General features: G+C 51.5%; 1 protein-coding gene across 2 annotated transcripts in view; it reads right to left on the reverse strand.

Moving 5' to 3' along the window:
* Window positions 1-17,582, reverse strand: part of MED26 (mediator complex subunit 26) — a 55,447-nt gene extending 37,865 nt beyond the window's left edge. For both annotated transcript variants that reach the window (XM_054465890.2, XM_063658756.1), the window contains exon 1: window positions 17,072-17,582. In XM_054465890.2, the coding sequence (XP_054321865.1) occupies window positions 17,072-17,143 (72 nt within the window). In that variant the 5' untranslated portion in view covers window positions 17,144-17,582. The remainder of the gene's footprint in view (window positions 1-17,071) is intronic.
* Between the last annotated feature and the right edge of the window lie 1,770 nt (window positions 17,583-19,352).

Genomic DNA, 19,352 nt, shown 5'->3' on the forward strand with positions numbered 1-19,352 from the left:
GGCCTGAAGAAGTCTGACTGTCACAAGAACTGGATGAGGGAGAAGGTTCTCCCACAAGAATGAGGGCAAGGGTTCAAGCTGAGCTGAGAAAGGAAAGAAGGGCCTAAGGCCTATAGCATGTGTAGATCATGACAATAAGGAATGTGGGCGTCTATTCTAAGGGTGATGGAAAACCACTGAAGGATGTGAAGTGACAGTGGTGTCATCTGCTTATCGGTGTGGAAGGGGCAGAACCAAGAGGGAAATGGCCAGGGTTGGACTCAAGATGGAGGGCAGAGGAGGGCTGGAGAACATGCACCCCGGCAGTAGCCCCCGGGCCTCACAGGTGGAGTAGGTGACTAAGGTGAGAGGAAGGCAGAGGCATGGACCACTCCAGGGTGTTTAGCAGAGCCATGGGGTGTGGCTTCACTGACTGTGTGGAGAAAACCAGGTGTTGTCCAGTCATTCCTGGTGGGATGGACCTCTGGGAACATGAAGAACATGACTGGTGGCCTTGACTGGAGTGTCATGTTGCACACTAGTGTTCTGAACCTTCCGGAAATGCATGAGAGGGGAAATAATCCTCTCCACTGATTGCAGTACACAGAGGCCCGCAATCCACTCCACAGCCGATTGCTCTCAATAGTGCTCAAGTGCTCTTCAGGCTAGAGCAGTCTACTTTTCATTTTTTTACAGTTTAATTGAAAAGACAATGGAGCATAGGGGAAAACAAACCAACCCATTCCCCCTGCCCCAACCAACACAAGTGCTTCCATTTTACCCCAAGTTCTAGTTCTTTAGGCATCCAGCCTATCCAGATGCCTGAGTCACAAAACCACTCCTTTCCCCCTCATGGTAAGGCCGGCCCATTTTTCTATAGAGCCTTCAGAATCACGCTTTCGGCTATAGGCTATTTGACTCTGTGGATGCACCATGATTCTGAAGCTTCTCCCGTGCCATTTAAAAATAAACTTCATTAAAAAAAAAAAAAAGAATTAAATGGAGACAAGGTCTTGCTATGTTGGTCAGTCTGGTCTTGAACTCCTTGCCTCAAGTGATCCTCCCACCTTGGCCTCCCAAAGTATTGGGATTACAGGCGTGAGCCACCAAGCTCAGCCTGTAAATAAACTTCCAAGAGTAAAATTACTGGGTCACAGGACATGAGCATGTCTATGCCTCTTGCTACATAAATAGTTTCCAAGAGGGTGACAGTGGCTCTGAGCTCCTGCCAGCAGGGTGATGCAGGTTGTTGGGGGTGGGGTAGGAGATAGGCCAGGAGAGATAAAACAGCAACAGGCTGGCTTAACATACAGTCTTGATTACCCGCCAAGGCCATTCTGCCCACATGTTTTTGTGCAAGGTATATGTTCCAGGTATCAATTACGTCAACATTTTTCTGTCCAATAAAATCTCGGAGATCTTATGATTATGATTACTTTTTGTGTGTTTGGTTTTTTTCTTGAGACAGGGTCTCGCTCTGTCGCCCGAGCTGGAGTGCAGTAGCATGATCTTGGCTCACCCTAGCCTCAGCCTACACAGCTCAAGCGATCCTCCCACCTCAGCCTCCCGAGTAGCTGGGACTACAGGCACATGCCACCAGCCCCACCTAATGTTTGTGATTTCTAGTACAGACAAGGTCTCACTATGTTGCCAAGGTTGGTCTCAAACTCCTTGCCTCAAGCGATCCTCCCACCTCGGTCTCCCAAAGTGCTGGGATTACAGGCTGGAGCCACCGTGCCTAGCCACAACTGTTGATTCTAAAGTATGTCTCTACACAGGAAGAATACTGGCTATTGCTTCTGAAAGGCAGCTTCATGTGCACAAAGTTGTATTTTGATCATCCCCACCTGCGACTGCAGCACAGAGAGATTTGGAAAAGTATAGGCAGCTTTTAAACCTGCTTGTGAATTTCAGCCTAAGCACCTCTTCCAAGGAAGAGGCTCTGGACCCTGACATCTGGGATTTTGTTCTACAACCAATTTCTTCCTGTTTTCCCCCGAGGGAGCATTTAGAAATGTGTAAATTATGCAATGTTGTCTTGTAACTGCTCGTTGCTGACACTAAAGGAAAGACTACCCTTGAAAAAGAACAGCATTTGTGAAAATCAAAGTTCGGTATCTACAAACTCATCTAGGGGAGTAATACCCCCTAGCTCCTGAAAAGTCAAGAAGGGGCTTATACATGTTACTAGGTACTAAATATCCTTTCAGGCACTGTTTACCTTTAGTAGGATAGGGATGTCCTCACTTTATAGAGAGTATTAATAGCACTGATAAATATTTGATGTGATTTGTCCAAGGACATACAACTTGGAGACAGAGCTGTAGAGATTCGAATTCAGGTCTAATTCCTAAACTCTTACATATTAAATACTTTTCTTTCTTTCCATCTTTCTTTCTTTGGGAGGAGGGGAGAGGAGGCTTAGAGGATTTCTAGCTGATTGTTAAACCTATTCATCAACCTACCCATAAGAAATGAAAAGGCTCCCTTCTCCACAAGAAAAGACCTCATCAACTGGAGCTGACATGGCTTAAAGGCTCTAGAGATGTCGGAGGCCGTGTCTGGCTGGGGAAGGGGCACGGGATCCTCTGCACTCCACAACAGCTCAGGCACAAACTCCCCCACTTCCGAGGTGGAAAAAGACAGCAGAGTCCCCAGCTCTCTACCCAAGATGCTTGACGGGCACTGTCTAGGTGGCACTGGCTTCACATGCATCCCCCTTCCCTCTACAGTGGGCAGCAGTGTTACCTCCAGATGAAAGCAAAGGCTCTGAGGGCAGAAGGAGTCGGGCTCACAACTGTGCAGTGCCAGCGACCTAACCTCACTATGCTTCAGTTTCCTGAATTAGCCCATCTATAAAATGGGATAATTCTTAGCACAGAGTGAGCACACAGTAAGAGTTGATGCTGCTGTCCTTGCAACCATTTCTGTTATGGCTCCAGGATAAAGTCCTTACAGTCCCTTATAAAGATTTACACCAAAGGATGTCGAGCCCTTGGTTTGTGAAGTGGGACTGGTAACTAGATTCAATGAGATCCATGCCCTGGGCTTGGTGACAGAATCAATGATGGAGTTAAAATCTTCACTTCCCCCCTTCCAACTGCATGGCCTCAGGAAGACAACATCCCAAACTCATCTGTCACAGGAAGACAGTACCAGCATCTTCATGATCAGGGTGACTAAATGGAGGCTAGGCATTGTGCCAGGCTCTCAACATACCTCAAGCCCCACAGGACAGTATCACCAGGTGATGGCAACGCCAGCTCCATGTCACAAGTAAAAAGACTGAGGCTTGGAGACATTAAGTGATCTGCTCCAAGGTCACCGAAGTAGAAGCAGCTGAGAAGGACCCGAAGCCTTTCAGCTAAGGTCCAGAAGCTGTGCTAAGGGTAGTGTCTGGCCCGGTGCAGGGTCTCACACCTGTAATTCCAGCACTCTGGAAGGCCGAAGCAGGCACATCGCTTGAGCTCAGGAATTTGAGACCAGCCTGGGCAACATGGTGAAACCCCATCTCTAGAAAAATTGCAAAAAATTAGCTGGGTGTGGTAGCATGTGCCTGTAGTCTCAGCTACTCAGAAGGTTGAGGTAGGAGGATCACTTGAGCCGGGGACGTGGAGGTTGCAGTGAGCCGATTGTGCCACTGCACTCCAGCCTGGGTGATAGAGTAAGACCCCATTTCAAAATAAAATAAAATAAAATAAAATAAAATAAAATAAAATAAAATAAAAAGGTGGGGGAGTGGGTGGGGAGTGTCTGCCCAGGCCTGGAGGGAGGAGGCACGTGCAGGCTCATGTGGGCCTGAGGGGTTCACCAGGCCACTGGGTCCTGTCGACGGCTTCTGGAATCGCCAAACCTAGCGGAACTGAGTGATACACACAGGACAGGCTCAGTGCCTGGGTGCAGACCATGCCAGTATGGCTCCAACAGACCCCTTGAACCATGGGAGGAATCCAAAGGGCTGAAGGTTGGAGAGAGCCAAGTAACCATTACAGGAAGGGGGCTTCCTCCAGGGGTCTGGCCAAGTCCAGCCGCAGCCACCTCAACCCCAACACTCATCAGCTAAATGACTAAGCCCCACTAAGCCTGAATTCTTACTCCCAAGCCCAACTGGGTCCTCCCAGGTTAGGCAATGCTACTTCTGTAATCTGAAGTCAGAAATGGACCCACATCCATTTGTAAACTGATCACTGGCCCTAACAGAATGAATGGCTCTCTAAATACCAGCAAGAAAACAACCAACCAGTCTTTGCTTCAAGGGGAATGGGGGTGGGGGAAATGACAGGCACGTCAGACCGGTTACAGGAGGCACTGCGGGAAAGATCAGACCAGGATGCCTGGAATAGTCAGAAGACAGGGCTGCTTATGGACGCTCTGGACCCTGAGACCAGAGAGGCAAGGAGGGAGAGAGGGCAGGTGATCAGGTGGGGTGCACAAAAAGGTCAGGAGCTGACTGATGAGCAGCTGAGCATGGCTGGAGCAGGAGAGGAATAAGAAGGGCTACCTGACCCAGAGCCTGGGACACAATGTGCTCAGATGATTCTTTACTGACTCTCTCAGTTGCAAGTGAGGGAAAAGTCAGCTCAAATGGGTTTAATCAAGAAAGGAAACCATAGGCTCACTTAGCTTAAAAGTTTGGGGCAGCCAGGCATGGGGACTCACGCCTGTCATTCATCCCAGCACTTTGGGAGGCCAAGGTGGGTGGATCACCTGAGGTCAGGAGTTCGAGACCAGCCTGGCCAACATGACAAAACCCCGTTTCTACTAAAAATACAAAATTAGCTGGGTGTGGTGGCAGGCGCCTGTAATCCCAGCAACTTGGGAGGCTGAGGCAGGAGAACTGCTTGAAACCAGGAGGCAGAGGTTGCAATGAACTGAGATTGCGCCATTGCACTCCAGCCTGAGAGACAGAGCAAGACTCCATCTCTGGGAAAGAAAAAAAAGAAAAGTTTAGGACAGGCTTCACCTCAGACCAGCCAAGCCACAAGGTCTTAGTCCTCTCCACTCCTCTGACCAGGTCTTAATCCTGGACAGGCTGCCTCCAGGCAGCAAACCCCAGCAGAAAACAGCTCACATCCTCTTCCATTCAAGTCTCCCCAACCTACTCCAGCAAAGTGCTACAACTTTCACAGGCTCTGATTGGGTCACAGGTCTGTCTCTGAACCAATCACTGCCCAGGAAGATGCAGCCCCCATGACTGGCCAGTCCTACCTACGTTACTAACCATCCAATGGGCATGGACTGGAGAGAGGAAGGGGCAGCTCTCAGGAAAACGAGGATGCAGAGACCAGGAGGAAGGCAATGGGAGCTAGATGGGCTCTCTACCACCAAGCCTGTGTATTATTAGGTAGCATGCATGTGAGCACCCAGGATGCTTCAGGCACAGGGCCATGTTCCATTCTTAAAAGCCTTCCTATGCAGCATTTTTTACATCTTTCTGGAAAAACAAAGGCTGCAAACCTAACCTTGTCGAAGGTTGCAAGGTGAATGGCAGAGTCAATGGTTCCAACTCCATTCTGCTGAAGTCCACCCAGGAGAAAGACTGTCTTCTCCACTATATGCCACCTAAAGAGCTGAGACTCTATCCAGCCAGCAACACGACACCACCAGAAAAGTCAAACACCCCAATCTGTTTTCAGACACACAGAGGCAGGAGACTGACTAGGACACTGCTGCACTAGACCCCCTAGAGGTCCAGCTTGCAGGAAGAAGGACTCCAAGATGGCCCTAAGGTGGTCTACAGAGCAGTAGATCATGGCACCACCAACAGACACAGCACAGCATGACAAAGGCAGAGATGAAGAAGGTGCATCCACTTTGGAGTGGGCTGTCTAGACATCCAGGCACAGGAGAGAGCAAGTGTCCAGGTGCCAAGGAAGCCGTGGCTCTGAGACTACCCGGGGAAAGTCTTAAGGGCCGAAGACCGTGAGCAGCGCTACACAAAGCCAAAACGCTTAGGGGGAGCAGGCACCACTGGAAGGGGTTGTGTAGAGAAAAAAGAGACCAATGCAGCAAGGGGCAAGGGAACCAGGTGGGCAGACACCCCCCCGTTAGGCCTTGTCATTCATTCCAAGTGCCCATGGTGAGCACAGAGAACAGCGCCCTAAGGAGAAGACAACCTGGCGTGACAAACACAACAGGCATCCTTGTGCCCAAGGACAGCTCATCTTCCTAAACAGATGATGCCACTTCCTACTTCCCAACTTGAGGGAGCCCACCACCCTAACAGATAGGAAACCGTGTTCGCAGTGCTCTCAACACAGAAGAATCATCATCAGGGTGATGAGGAGGTGCCCACTTGGTCACACCCCTAACTCCTCGTTGGGCTGACAGCGTGTCCAGAGAGGCAATGCACAAGTCTTCCACATACCATCCAGCACAAACACCACCTGCCAACTACACCAGAACACCTAACATGCCCCCTCCACATTCCAGGCCAGGGTTTTCACCATTTTCCTTCAGGTACACAGGGCTGCAGCAGCCTGGGGGCACATGCTGTTTCTGTCTGCATAAAAGGCCCTGCTCCTTCTGGAAACACCTCCCTGACTTCCTGTGGGCACTGCCACTTTCTTACAAGGCCCTCCCATGGCACCCCAAACCAAGCCAGAGTGTGTCTCCTGAAGTTTCCGGAACTGGAAACTAGAAAGTAACTCCTGTCTATAACAGGTCAAACTCAGGAGCTGCTGCCTTTCCCAACACATGAAGCAGCCCATCCACAAGACAGGTGGACACACAGACACACACACAGAGACAGACACATATACACACACACACAGTGCCGAGGACCAGAAACAGAAAAGATTCCCTCTCCTTTCTCTCCACCCCAATTTCAATCCCAAATAGCACTTATTTAAGCTCAGCTCAGTGTTTAGAGGAGGGAAAAAGCTGGGGAGCAAATGCAGGAGGAGCTCACAGGAGAGCAGTGCTGAAGCTTTCCTGGGAGAAGACAGGCTCCTCATTCAGGGGCCCACGAGTTCAGGCACTTGCTTGCCCACCAACTATCAAGGTGAGAAATGAAATGCTTGAGAAGCTCCCTTAAGGCAGAAGTGAAGGTGGAATACCCATTCACAAACCTTTCCCTCACAGACGAGCTGAGACTTAACATGTAGCCCATTTCCGTCACTGCCAGGCAAAAGGGGGAGCAGACACCAACATCAGGTGCTTACTGAGAGGCCCCCCAGAAACACAAGGTGGGGTTGGGGAAATGGAGGCTGCAAAAGAAAGATCACTTGACTCTACCCCCCTCCATTAACCGAAGGGGAAGAAGCCAGGACAGGAAACACAGGTATGAGTTTCCGGTTACCCAGGGGGGAGGCACAGATGAGAGGAAACAGGCAGGACAATCAGACCCAACAGATCTCCCAGCCTCTGCCCAGGGTCCACAAATTCAGAGAAGCTACAGGAGGGGCCACAGCTCTTGCCTGGGTCACAGCACAGTCTCCTCATGACCGCAGGAGGCCCGGCGGGGTTCAGGCCACCTGGACCGCACCACCGCCCCCAGCATGGGCTCCATTCCAGGCAGTGACTGAAGCACCAGGAGAGACTGTCAAGACAGGGAGGAAAAAACAGCACCATTCAAGACTCTCTCCAGCCCAGGATGGGATCTGAAGCTGCAGCTGGCCAGCACCTGCACTAGGACAGTGTGACAGCGAGGTCCCCAAGGGTGACTACAGGCAAATGCAGAGTCTGCAGTTCAACCAGAACAAGAAGGTACTCACAACTCCACATGGTGATCTCACACCAGCCAAACCACCCTGTTGCTACTCTGGACCTTACATTTCCCATTTTTTTCCCCAAAAACTCCCATTTTGCCTTCTGGAGCCAAGGCCCAACTATTTGACGGTCACATCAGGAGAGGTGATGCCATCAGTGCACACCCACGGACACTGGATCCACTACTCTTCTCCCGTTAACAGGACCTTGATGTCTCCTGGGAAAATCCCCTCTATTGTGGGACTGTTTGGGTGGAACCCACACCAGATTCAGGGGTAAACCAATCAACTAATTCAATCAAACTGCTAATTCAATCAAAGCTCAGACAAGGCATAAGGAAACGTTTGGTGGGGCTTCTGGCAAAGAGTCGGGAGTTTGGTGAGGGAAAATCCTGAAACTGCTGGGAAGGAGAGGAAGACACCCTACTATGTGAAGGCAACGCTGCAAAAGAGGGAGACAGAAAAACCAGGTCCTCACCTGACCGCAGACTTGCCTTTGGGCCTGCGTGACCATCAGCCTCTTTGTGTCTAAGCTCCTGCCACCAGCACAGTGCTAACCTCCCTCTAGGGCTGGATGGGCCACAGAATTAGTATAGGAAGTAAAGACAGGTGCTGTGCAGGCAACCAATTAACACGGAAGGAAACAATGTGAACCAATGACCACCCAAAAGGATAAAACTGTTCTTATTTTATATCCCTTCACATCAGTATCACGGGTCTCCCACTGACAGCGCTGAAAAGCCAGCTTGCTGACTGCTTGCCTAGGCACCACGCAAGATGCACCTGGGAAGCGAATGGAGTTGGGCAGCATCTATAAAGGGTTCTGGAGGGCTGGCCTGCAGAACAGGAGGGCTGTTAGCTACCATGGTAACTACCACATCACCCTGGGGGGAAAGAGGATGTGGCCACCTCTCCATGCCTAATTCAAGCTGGGCCAGGAACCTGATGACTAGAAGGGGGGACATCAAAACAAGTCATCAAGGGGATAAGAAGAACTTAAACCCAGTGCGTGCAGGGGGCTGCCCAGAGAGCCAATGTGACCAGGAGTGTGGGTGGGAAACAGATGAGTGCACTACCGTGCTGAAGGCACAAGCAGGCAGTGGGGCCGCCAGGGCCTGGGAGTGCTGCCAGCCCACTGGGCTCTCGGTGCGGGCCACGGGTCACACGCACCTGAGTCCTCCCAGTAACTCAGCCACTGCTGACGCCTGCACCACAGAACCCCCACCAGAGTCAAGGCCAGCCACAGCCAACGCCCTACAAAACCATGCTGTGCACCCAGCACACGAATACCCGAGTCTCCACAGCAGCTACGAGGCTGACCCACCACAGGGTGTGGCCTGGACAAAGCAGCACCCTACTTTCTCACCATAGCAAATGACAATCTGGGGGGATGTGTGTCCAGGAATGCCATGTTTTGTCACATGACCAAAAAAGGCCGAAGGATCACTGGGGACCCAGGCTTCACAGATGAAGTGACATTTGAACAGTGTCTAGGGACCACAGACAGGCAGAAATCTAAGATCAAGCACCGCCTTCTCTATTAGGGTGAAAAATACCAGATGAGAAAGAAGGAGGAAAACACACCTCACACCCCTTCCTCAGCCAGTTCCAGAGAAAGCACAGAACATTTCAGGGACCACTGTCCTCCCAGTCTGGCATAAGAGCAGCGCACAGATGAATCCAGCATAAACAGCTGGACCCAGGCAAGAAAGGGGAGTGCCTGCGCAGCACGTGCCCACTGGCCTCTCACATGACAAGGGAGGTAGCCAGCAGGTGGGTGTGTTCCAACCCCAGCCTCATCCCACCTAGCCTCCTTCCAGCTGTGTCTGCTGAGCCTCAGTTTCCTCACTAGTACCTGCCTCCTGTTTAATCTACACCTGCTATGAAGATTAAATGTGTTTTGAATGCAGGTGAAGTGCTGAAAACTGCTGGCACCTAGGACCTGCTCAGTAATGCTGACAGCCATTCCCAAAACTGGCCCTGTTTACAGTGAGAGCACCAAGCATTTGGGCACCCACATGCTGTGGCAGTTCTAGATACTAAGGGAGCAACTCCTGCTCTCCTACTTGGGCACTTCACAATCACATCGAAAATATAACCAACAAGACCTGTTATCAGCAGGAATATATGGTGTTAAAATGATGAATGGTTCCTGAGGGAGACGGTCTTGGATTAAGCCAGGTAAGGTTTCAGAAAAGGGAGGCAGTAGGGATGACAGGAGGCTCCCAACTGGAGGCAGCACAAAGGTCAAATTCCAGGTGTCACACACATACAGGTAAGACGTGCTCTCACAGTTACACTAATGCTGTTTTGATGACAAGACAGAACTTCATTTCGAAGCATGACTGGATTAGGAGTAGGTTCTGTCCTCGAATTTTCTTTAAAACAGTTACTCAAAGCACACCTGTTGTTACGCGAAGCTTCCAGAAGGTTTCTGATGATAAAAATGAACTCTCATACTCAAAAAGGTTTGGAGCCGCTAGGCTAGAGGAATTGAAAGGCGGAAGAGTTGTAGGAACTGGGAAGGAATGGAATTCAAAATGTAACGTGAAAACACTTCATGTTTGCAAGGGTACACCTTAGAAGACGCAATGGAGTTCAGCTTCCATGCTGGGCACCACTGATGTGGGAAGCGGAAGACTGTCGTAGTTAAGCCCTCTGACATCAGAACCACCCAGTGATGGATTCAGACCCAAGGCAGATTCTGGTTCCCTTGTCTGCAATACCAGACAAATCGGTGAATCTCTCCTAGCCCCTAAAATGAAGATGAAGCACCTACCCTAGAAGTAATTCAAAGAAGCAACGAGACGCTCCACACAGTAGTGTCTGGCACTGTGTAAGTGCTCAGTAAACAGCGGCTGTTCGTCTTGCAGCCTCTGCTGCCCAACGGAGACTGCTGCTGGTACACAGGAGACCAAGCCTAACTCTGCATGCAGGGGAAACCTGATGAGCCCCCTGAGGCTTTCCAAGATTCATTTTCCTGCGGTGGATGAACCCAGGAAACTTTGCTGCAGTCCCAGCAACATCCAAAGGCCTTTAACCCCAATTGCCTGACAATCCTTGGGATGTGAGTTCCCAGAGGGCTGCTGGTACTTCACCTGGCATGACCCCTCTCCTTTTGAATAGGCTCCATAGAGAATCGCAGAACCTCCTGGTACTTGGATGGCCACAGAATCCAAAGGCCTATACACAGAATCCAAGGGCCTGGGTATGTCCACACAGCCACCTCACAGTGCCCCCAGACTGTGTGAAGCCAGCTCTGACAATAATCCACCACTTCCCTAAGCACATCACAGAACTCTCACCTTCCCCACCCTAGGCTTGCCTCCAAAAGCCACACAGAGCAAATCTAATCCAGAGGGTACAACAACACCCCAAATACTGAAAACCAGTGCCATGTAATGCTACCCCAAGGCCCTTCCCATTTTCTCAAGCCCAGACTCCCCGACCATACCCACAGACACAGCTCGACATCTGCCTGTGCCCCATCCCACGGCAGAGAGGGAAAACTGTGCAATAATTTGCCGGCTATTCCTTCCAGCTCTGTTCCCCTCATGCCAGAGACAACGCAAGAAAAGCCTGCCTGCCTGACTACAGAACTTATTCTGAAAACCTGGATGACAGAATATACTTAAGAAAGCCATCTCATATTCTTAAGAATTCTCAACTGTTTTCAAATAAGGCACGGGGAGAACTGTTCCATTTGGACTTGAGACCTGCGGCACCATCAGGCCATCCCTGACTGCCGAGCCCACATGCCACGGCACCCCACCCCAGCTCGTTCATGACCATGCTCTCTCTATCTGCCTTCCTCCCTATGAGGCGCCAGGCCCCTTGGGCACAGGGCCTGGGCATCTTCAGGTGTGTACCCTCTACACCCAGCACTTGCTAATCAGTTAGTGACTGAAATGTAACTGCAGTGCCTCCCAAGGCATGGAATGTATTCAGAGAAGACCTTTAAATACAGCATGCAGAATTATCGGTATGTCTTTCTTACTCAGGAAATGCTTCCCGGTTCAGGGAATCCCTATGGCAAATCCACACCCTGCTCTGAGAGTGAAAAGCAGCTGTTTTGGAAGGTGCTCCAAGCATGGGAGCTAGCGAGACCACACTGGAATGAAATGTGCTGCTGCTTCTTTACTCACTGGGCCACAAACTCGGCCACCCATTCTGACAATCAGCTCCTGGTCCCCAAAGGAACCAGGCAGACGTGGGACAGCCTACCACTAGGAACACAAAGGAAAAGCACAACGTGCAGTGACAAAGCACCCAGTTTCCAGAAGGAGATGATAGTGAGGGAGTGGCCAGGGGACCCCTCCCACTGGACTGGAGTCACCTGGAGTCAGTCTGGTTAAACTGGAGCTCCATCTGAGAAGATGCTCACAGACCCCAAAATCAAGAAAAGGCAAGCCAGGTGTCCTCCTTCACCTAAGAGAGCTTGGCGCCCTTAAGGTACATGTCCTATCTTACACAGCTGCCCAGGGGCTGATGTGACCATGGTGCCTTTTTACATCTGTATCCAGAACAAAGCCCCTGACCACACGCTGGTCTTGAACAGTCCTCCAGGGCTCTGGGACCTCCAACCAGGACAACATATTCTGAGGACCACCCAGAAACCTCAGTGAGGAGAGACTGTAAAGTCCACTTTCTCCTGACGGACAGAATGAGTCAAAGACAAGGACATACACCTGTGTCACAGGTGACACTTGCTACCTTTCTATTTCCCGAAGTCAGAGAACACCACGCTGCTCCTCTCCTGTGTCCTGGCCACAATACACAGAGTAAAGACAGGAGAGTCCCTGAATCTGGGCAATTGTGGATCAGGTGGCATTTACATGTTTGGGTTTAGGGTCCTCTACTATTTTGGATAGGGTCAGAATCAAGAGTCCTTCATTTTGCAATTTACACCATTCTGCTTTTCTGCAGAATAAATGGCATTTTAAGTTAATATCAAAAGTGCTGTAATGTTGAAGTAGAGAGCAAACTGGTCACACAGATTCATGAAAAGTTGCACATCGGTTGCTAGTTGCCACACCGTGGTCTGGCCCAGGTTTCTGTCTGTGACAGAGACCTTAAGATGTTCACGGGACAGGCTATCTCATATCACCACCCTGTTAGATCTAACACAGGTAAATCCAGCCCCAAGCTGTAATCTCACATACACTTGTAGGGGACGTTACAGACACGTCCTCACACGTTTTCTTACCAGCTCAAAAATGCTGCCCCCTCGTGCCTCTTGTGGAGCCATCTCTCCAACTTTCAAGGCAGTGTGGTGGTGTTCAGAGTTGGAAGGACTCTAAGGACTGTCACTTAATGACTCTGGGTAAGTCCCTAACTTTGGTTCCACCACCTCCCATTAAGTCAGTAAGAAACAAAAGCATTTTGTCCTCTGCTTGCCCCTGGAGACACCCAATGAGCAGCACCTATTACCTGATGCTGCTGGCTTCTGCACCTGCAAAAGGGGAGACTGGCTCCCCCACTCACAAGGCTGTAGGGAAGAAGCAGAACTCTCTGACAGGGTGCCACACAAACTAACAAAGCATACACCTTGGTTTAGAATTTTGTTAGTTGAGAAACTTCACACAACGTACCTTGCAAAGATATATTAAAAAAAAAAAAAAAAAACCCTTCTAGAACAATTGACATTAGCCTCTGCTGTCCCTTCTAGGATCTGAACTTAGATCTGGAAGGAGCTTTATGGGGTGCATACACCAGTTCCCAATCCCACCCTGTGGACAAGAAATCCGCAGGCAAGCCAAGGTAAGCAACATCCAACCTTCCAATTCTTAGGTGGGAAAATGATCTTTCTTGCTGTGTCTCTCCGCAGAGTGCCTCGGTCACCTCTCCCTTGGTCTCTGTTGCCTAAAGAGCTGTGAGAAAGAAAGCAGCTCCCAAGGACGTTTCCCGCTCAGAGCCTGGCAGCTGGAGGCACTGACACACGCGGCCAGGGCTAGTTCAAGTCCCTCTTTGCTGCAGGACCTTCTCAGGCCTCTCCCTGGTCTGAACACAGGGCATTCACTTGCAGCTAGCAAGCCCTGCCCTGTGCTGTTATTTTACTTGCCATGAGGATGCAGTACACCGTTTACTATCCGTCGGACTTTTCCTCTAAAAGCTAAGTTTGTTAATCATCACTTAACATCTGTGTTCCTCACAGTTCTACTGAGTAGCGTCTCAAGCCACCTGTGATTCTTTCGCTCTCCAAAGTTCTGCATTAGAATATTCCACGACTGAACTCTTGGGCATAAAGCGGTCACAAAGGCTTCTTGGTAAAATGGGGCTCAAATGTAGCTCCTCAGGCACAGGTCCAAGATAGATGCTAGGGTTCAGTCAGTTTAAGCAGCAGGTAGAAAGTGTGCCTAAGGCTTCTGCTCTAGAGGGAGAAGACAAGACATGAAACATCCCCAAGAAGCTTGCGTGCTGCACAGGAAGATAAAGCTCATACCTCCACAAAACGAGTGTCCCAGGCAGATGGGAACCGAATCATCTGCTGAGGAGACTGCTCACTACGACTGCTGTGCAAGAGTAAGACACAGTCCTTCACTTTACCCACAATGCAGCAAGAGTAAGCTGGAACAATCATGCACACACTGCGCTTCGGAGAGATTTTCAACACCCTGGGCTGAAAGGGTGCACGACGAAAAGAAAAGCTCCGACTGCTCTGAAAAACTGTTAGTAGGCTTTTCAAAAGGAGAGTAGAGGATTTACTTTATTACTGAATTGGCAGAAATTATTAACTCTGAGCCTGCTGCTATAGGAATTCAAATGCATACTCCAGGGGCTAAAAGTGAGAGCACAGAAACCACTTTCCTCCTAAGAATTCCTTTGTCAAGGAGATGGTTGGTAAACACGACTTCCTCACTTCCCTAACTTTCCAGATACTTGTGGATATTAGGTCAGTTCCTGACACTGATTTTGCAAGCAATAGCTACGTTTGTTAACCATAATTGCATGCCCATAAAGGTAAGCATTACATGACACAATTCTCTGCCGCTTCTCTCAGAAGAGGTTTAATTTTAGTGTTGGCTCTTCAACACTGTCCCCGTTTTTTTTTTTTCATGAGCATCTTAAATATGTGTCAACTAAATATCCAGTAGTGGAGTTCATCATTGGGCAGGGCAGAAAGGAGAGAGCGGCACGCCGGCAACACCTGTGCTGGAGCCACCTGCTCTCACCTGAGCCCACATTGATCCGAGAGAAACTGCAGACGCACTGACATGCCCGGCTCTCACCACCACCTCCTCCAGCAACCCTGTCCACCGCGGCTCTGTGTTTCTGCATGGTGTTTGCTCAAAGCGAACGGTCCTGTCAAATGGCCCATAACAGCGCTCAGAGGGTCAATCACAAAGGAAGCACTTTCCTCATTGCTCATAGTCAAGAAGATAACTTCCCAAATCCATCCACCCCATGTTAGTAGGACTCTGCCCAAGATCATCACTAAAGTCCCCGAAAATAAGCGGTATGAAATGCAAATTCCACGCCAGGTAACATAACCAGGGACCTATATAGCATTTCTGCATGTGCTAAGACACACAAAACTAAGATTTGTTCTGTCCTCCTTTCTTCTGCCTCAAGGAACCCTTTAGATTAGAGCCTTACACAATACTGGAAACTGTGAGGTCACTGGAGTGACCTAATCTACAACACTGTGATCGCCTGTCAAAGTGCCGCCTGATCCCAAAGCTCTCTGAGGTGGCATTAAGGATCAGTGCTAATATCTCAGCAACCTCTCAGACTCTCCAGAAGGAAAGCGAGTGCGTGAAATTAAAAAAATTACCTTCCGGCTCCACAAAAGATGCACAAGTCACCAAGGCTATTTTTTTCATGTCACTAGTTTTATCCTCTAATATTTCAGTCTTAAAATTGCAATGGCACCAGTTACTGCAAAAAGGACATTCTAGAAGGTTTTATATAGCTTGTGCCCACTCCACCCCCAAAGTCATAACAAAAATGTACAATATAACATTTGTTAAAGACAATTATCATCAAGTCAATGTTAATGGGACCTGCATACCAGGGATAAGAGAAGTACTTATATCACAGCAACCAGAGCCTTCGAAAAAACTCATAACCCTTCAATCTTAACTAAAAATTGTATAAGCCAATGTGAATTATTCCCAAAACATCATCAGAGTGAAGCATATTGCTAAGAGTAATCAGCCAAGCTCCTGTAAAAATGAAAGCAAAAACCCCTACGGTGAGAGAAACCTGAGTTACCTGACCAAGCCAAAGATGGTATTTTTCTTCCATTCACAGCATATTAAAAAGTGATCTCAATGGCTACTTCCTGGGAAGCAGGGCCTCTCCTCATACCTGGATGCTACTGCATCTTCCTACCGCCCTGCTCCTGCCGCGGGAAGAATGACCCCTACTGCCAAGAAACTCTTGGAGAAAATATGAGAATAGATCAGTCTTCCCACCCACCCCCCCACCCCCGCAACAACACACACACACACACACACACACACACACGGAAGGGGAGGGGGCGGTCCCTCCGCAAACAGTAGCCTCAGCAAAGGGGCACCCGAGGAAGCGACACTCTGGAGTTAACCCTGACAGTCTGGGTCAAAAACCACCAGGCTGAGACCCCCAGGTGAGGGAAAGAGCCTACTGAAACGGAGCTCTTGGATAAACGAGAAAGAAAAGTCCTCTTTAATTCACTACCTAAAAAATGGAGCTCTGGCTTGGTCAGAGACGCAATGGGTACTGAGGCCCAGAAAGGCAACAGGAAGGATCCTACCCTCCCCGAGATCATCTGTCGTCGGCAGCGACCCCAAGAGGGTTTTGGCAAAGGCGTGTCTAGTCACAGAAGGGAGATAGACTCTCCACGTACCCTGGGTACCCGGCCAGGGGCAAAACAGACTGGGGGTTCTCTCCGAAGCCAGGAAGGTGCTGCCAGCCGAGAGGAGGGGGAAGAAGGACTTCCCTCATCACCCAGAAGGCCAAGACATGGGAGACATAGGTTCCCCGAGTCATACCCCGAACACCAGTTGCTTCACAGCCCTTCTCCCTCCCCTTCCCGCTCCGGGAGGGCTTCCCGGGGGTCTCGGGCCCCGGAGGCAGGGCGAGGCAGGGAAGCTTCGTCCAGAGCAGTGAGGGTCGTAGAGCTGGAGCAGAAAGGGAGGAAAAACTCTAGCCTCAGCCCCCCGTCTGCTTCCTCCGCCCAGGCCGCACGGAAGCCTCGGCCTCACGTACCGAGCGCTGCCGGGCTGCCCGACCTGCCCCCGGCCCGGGCCGGAGAAGTGAGAGGCAGGGATGGCAGCGGCCCTCGAGGGGAGGTGGACGCCTGACGGGTCCCCCGAAGCCCGGTGGGCGAGGGGTACAGGAGAAGGGGAGGGTCCCGGGCCCATGCGGCCTCCGTCCCAGCTCGCGCGGCGGGTACTTACGTTGCTCTGGGGGTCGATGGCCTGCAGCAGCCGGTCCCTGATCTGCTGCGGAGACGCCGGAGCCGCTGTCATTGCCTGGGCGAGGCGGGGGGTTGCGGCCGGGCCAGCGGGCGGGCGGGCTGAGGCGGGGGACGGGGGTCACTCACTCGCCGGCCTCCGGGAGCCGGAGCCGCATGTTCCCCGCGGCGCCGGGGGGTTGGGGGCGCGCGGGGTGGCGGAGAGGGGAGCCGGGGCCGGGTCTCGGTCCCGGGCCGCCGCCGCCACCGAAGGAGGAGGAGGAGGAGCCGCCGGAGCCGCCGCCGCTCGCTGCCGCCGCCTCGAGAACCAAACTCCAGTGAGCTGCCCCCGCGCGGAGTACTCTGGGTAGTCCGCGCCGCACGCAGCGTCGGCGCCACGCTGAGGAGGTTGGGAGATGGGGCGGGCGGAGACGCCAGGCCTGGGCGGGACTGCCCGTGAGCCACGCCCCGCGCCTCCGCGCACGCGCGCGCAGGCGCACTCGTCCGCCCGTGACGCCCCGCCCCGCCGCCCGGCCTAGGCAGCCGTTGGGAGGAGGTTGGGCGGGGCAACGGCCCCCGCCCGGGTCACGGGGCGGGGCTTTCTGACGGAAGCGCGCGCGCAGAGAGTCCTTGAACCCGGTCGCTCGCGGCGGCTACCTCGGGGCGGGGAGGGCGGCGGGAAAATCCTTCCTCTGGGAGAGCCTTCACGGCGCGTGACTCGGGGACGGGAGTCGCAGGCTGAGCAGCTGCCGAGTTTTTGTGAGGGCGAGGGAACCAGACGTCCACGTTGTGATTCTGCGCGAAGGGTCATCGGAGTCCGGGGGTGTCGCCGCGGCTCCCCCCCGCCCCTCAGAGGGTGTGGGAATGGGTGTGGTGGCAGGGTAGGGGTCTGCACCGCCACTCGCGACCTCGATCGCGAAAACGTGAGGCGGCAAAGCGCCTCTGGCAGAAGCCGCCCGCCGTAGCTGGGAACGCCGGAAAGCCGGAGGTTGCGAATCTGCATCTACGCCGCGGCTTCTCCACCTCGGCATCACTGGCATTTGGGCGGGATCGCTCTGTCGTCGGGGCGGGTCCCCCGATCTGTCGGAAGTTAAGCGGCATCTCTGGCCTCTGAAGCGCCCCCTCCCCCAATCTGCAGTCATTGCCGCCGTCCCTTGTGAGGGCACAGTCCCCCCGCCCCCCCTACCGGCAGAGAACCCCGTGATTGAAAGACCCTTCTACCCGCCTCTGCCTGGAGATTCTGTAAAACTGAGATGCTCATTCTCTTAACCAAACACGTCACAAAGGAGGAAACGGAGGACCAAGGTCACCTAGACTTCGGGGTTAAGCCCAGAACCGCAGATGTCAAGTTTAAGGGCGCCCCTCCTCCCTCCACCCTGTTTATTGCCTTGGTAATTGCTCCCCTCTCTCTGGGAGCTCTGTTAGAAATGCTCTTGTGAGACGGGGTGGAAAGGCAAGCTCGGCGGCCTCGGGAGAAATTTTTTTCCCACTGTTACAGGAAGACCTAGATTTAAAACAGGAGGAAGACGGCTGATGAGAAAACCACATGTGTGCCTTGGAGCTGCCCGACACCTGTTAGTCTTGTATTTGTTGTGCTTCTGGGAAATATTTTCATTTGCAAAAACGGCTGCTTCTGCACGTGGCTATGGTTGCGTGCTTCTGCACATGTGAAAAGTTTTACATCACACTTGGAGGAGAAAAGAAACACGGGCAAAACACTTGTCATTTACTGCTCCCAACCTCGCTCCTCCCAGAATGCGGTGCATTGTGTACGTGGTGTACATGGTCCAAGTTGGAAACTGGCCCATTCGGAGATAATTCTTTCTCATTTCTGATAAGCAAAATAAACAAAGCCTTCCTCAGGCATATTCTGGTCTTGCCTCTCTCTTAATTTCTAACTCGGATGTACAGTATCTTTTTTTTTTTTTTAAATAAAGTATTACATAGGAGGCAATTTATTTTGCATGGGTCAGGTTATTTTAAGAAACATTTGGGCTGGAGGTGGTGGCTCAAGCCTGTAATCCCAGCACTTCAGCAGGCGGAGGTGGGCGATCACTTGAGCTCAGGAGTTCAAGACTAGCCTGGCCAACATGGTGAAACCCCATCTCTACTAAAAATACAAAAATTAGCCGGGCGTGGTGGCGCGCACCTGTAATCCTGGCTACTAGAGGGGGCTGAGGCAGAAGAATTGCTTGAATCCGGGAGGCGGAGGTTGCAGTGAGCCAAGATTGCACCACTGCACTCCAGCCCGGGCAACAGACTCTTGTCTCAAACAAAATGTGGGG

This window comes from Pongo pygmaeus, chromosome 20 (genome assembly GCF_028885625.2).
Source record: "Pongo pygmaeus isolate AG05252 chromosome 20, NHGRI_mPonPyg2-v2.0_pri, whole genome shotgun sequence".
In the NCBI taxonomy this organism is placed as follows: domain Eukaryota; kingdom Metazoa; phylum Chordata; class Mammalia; order Primates; family Hominidae; genus Pongo; species Pongo pygmaeus.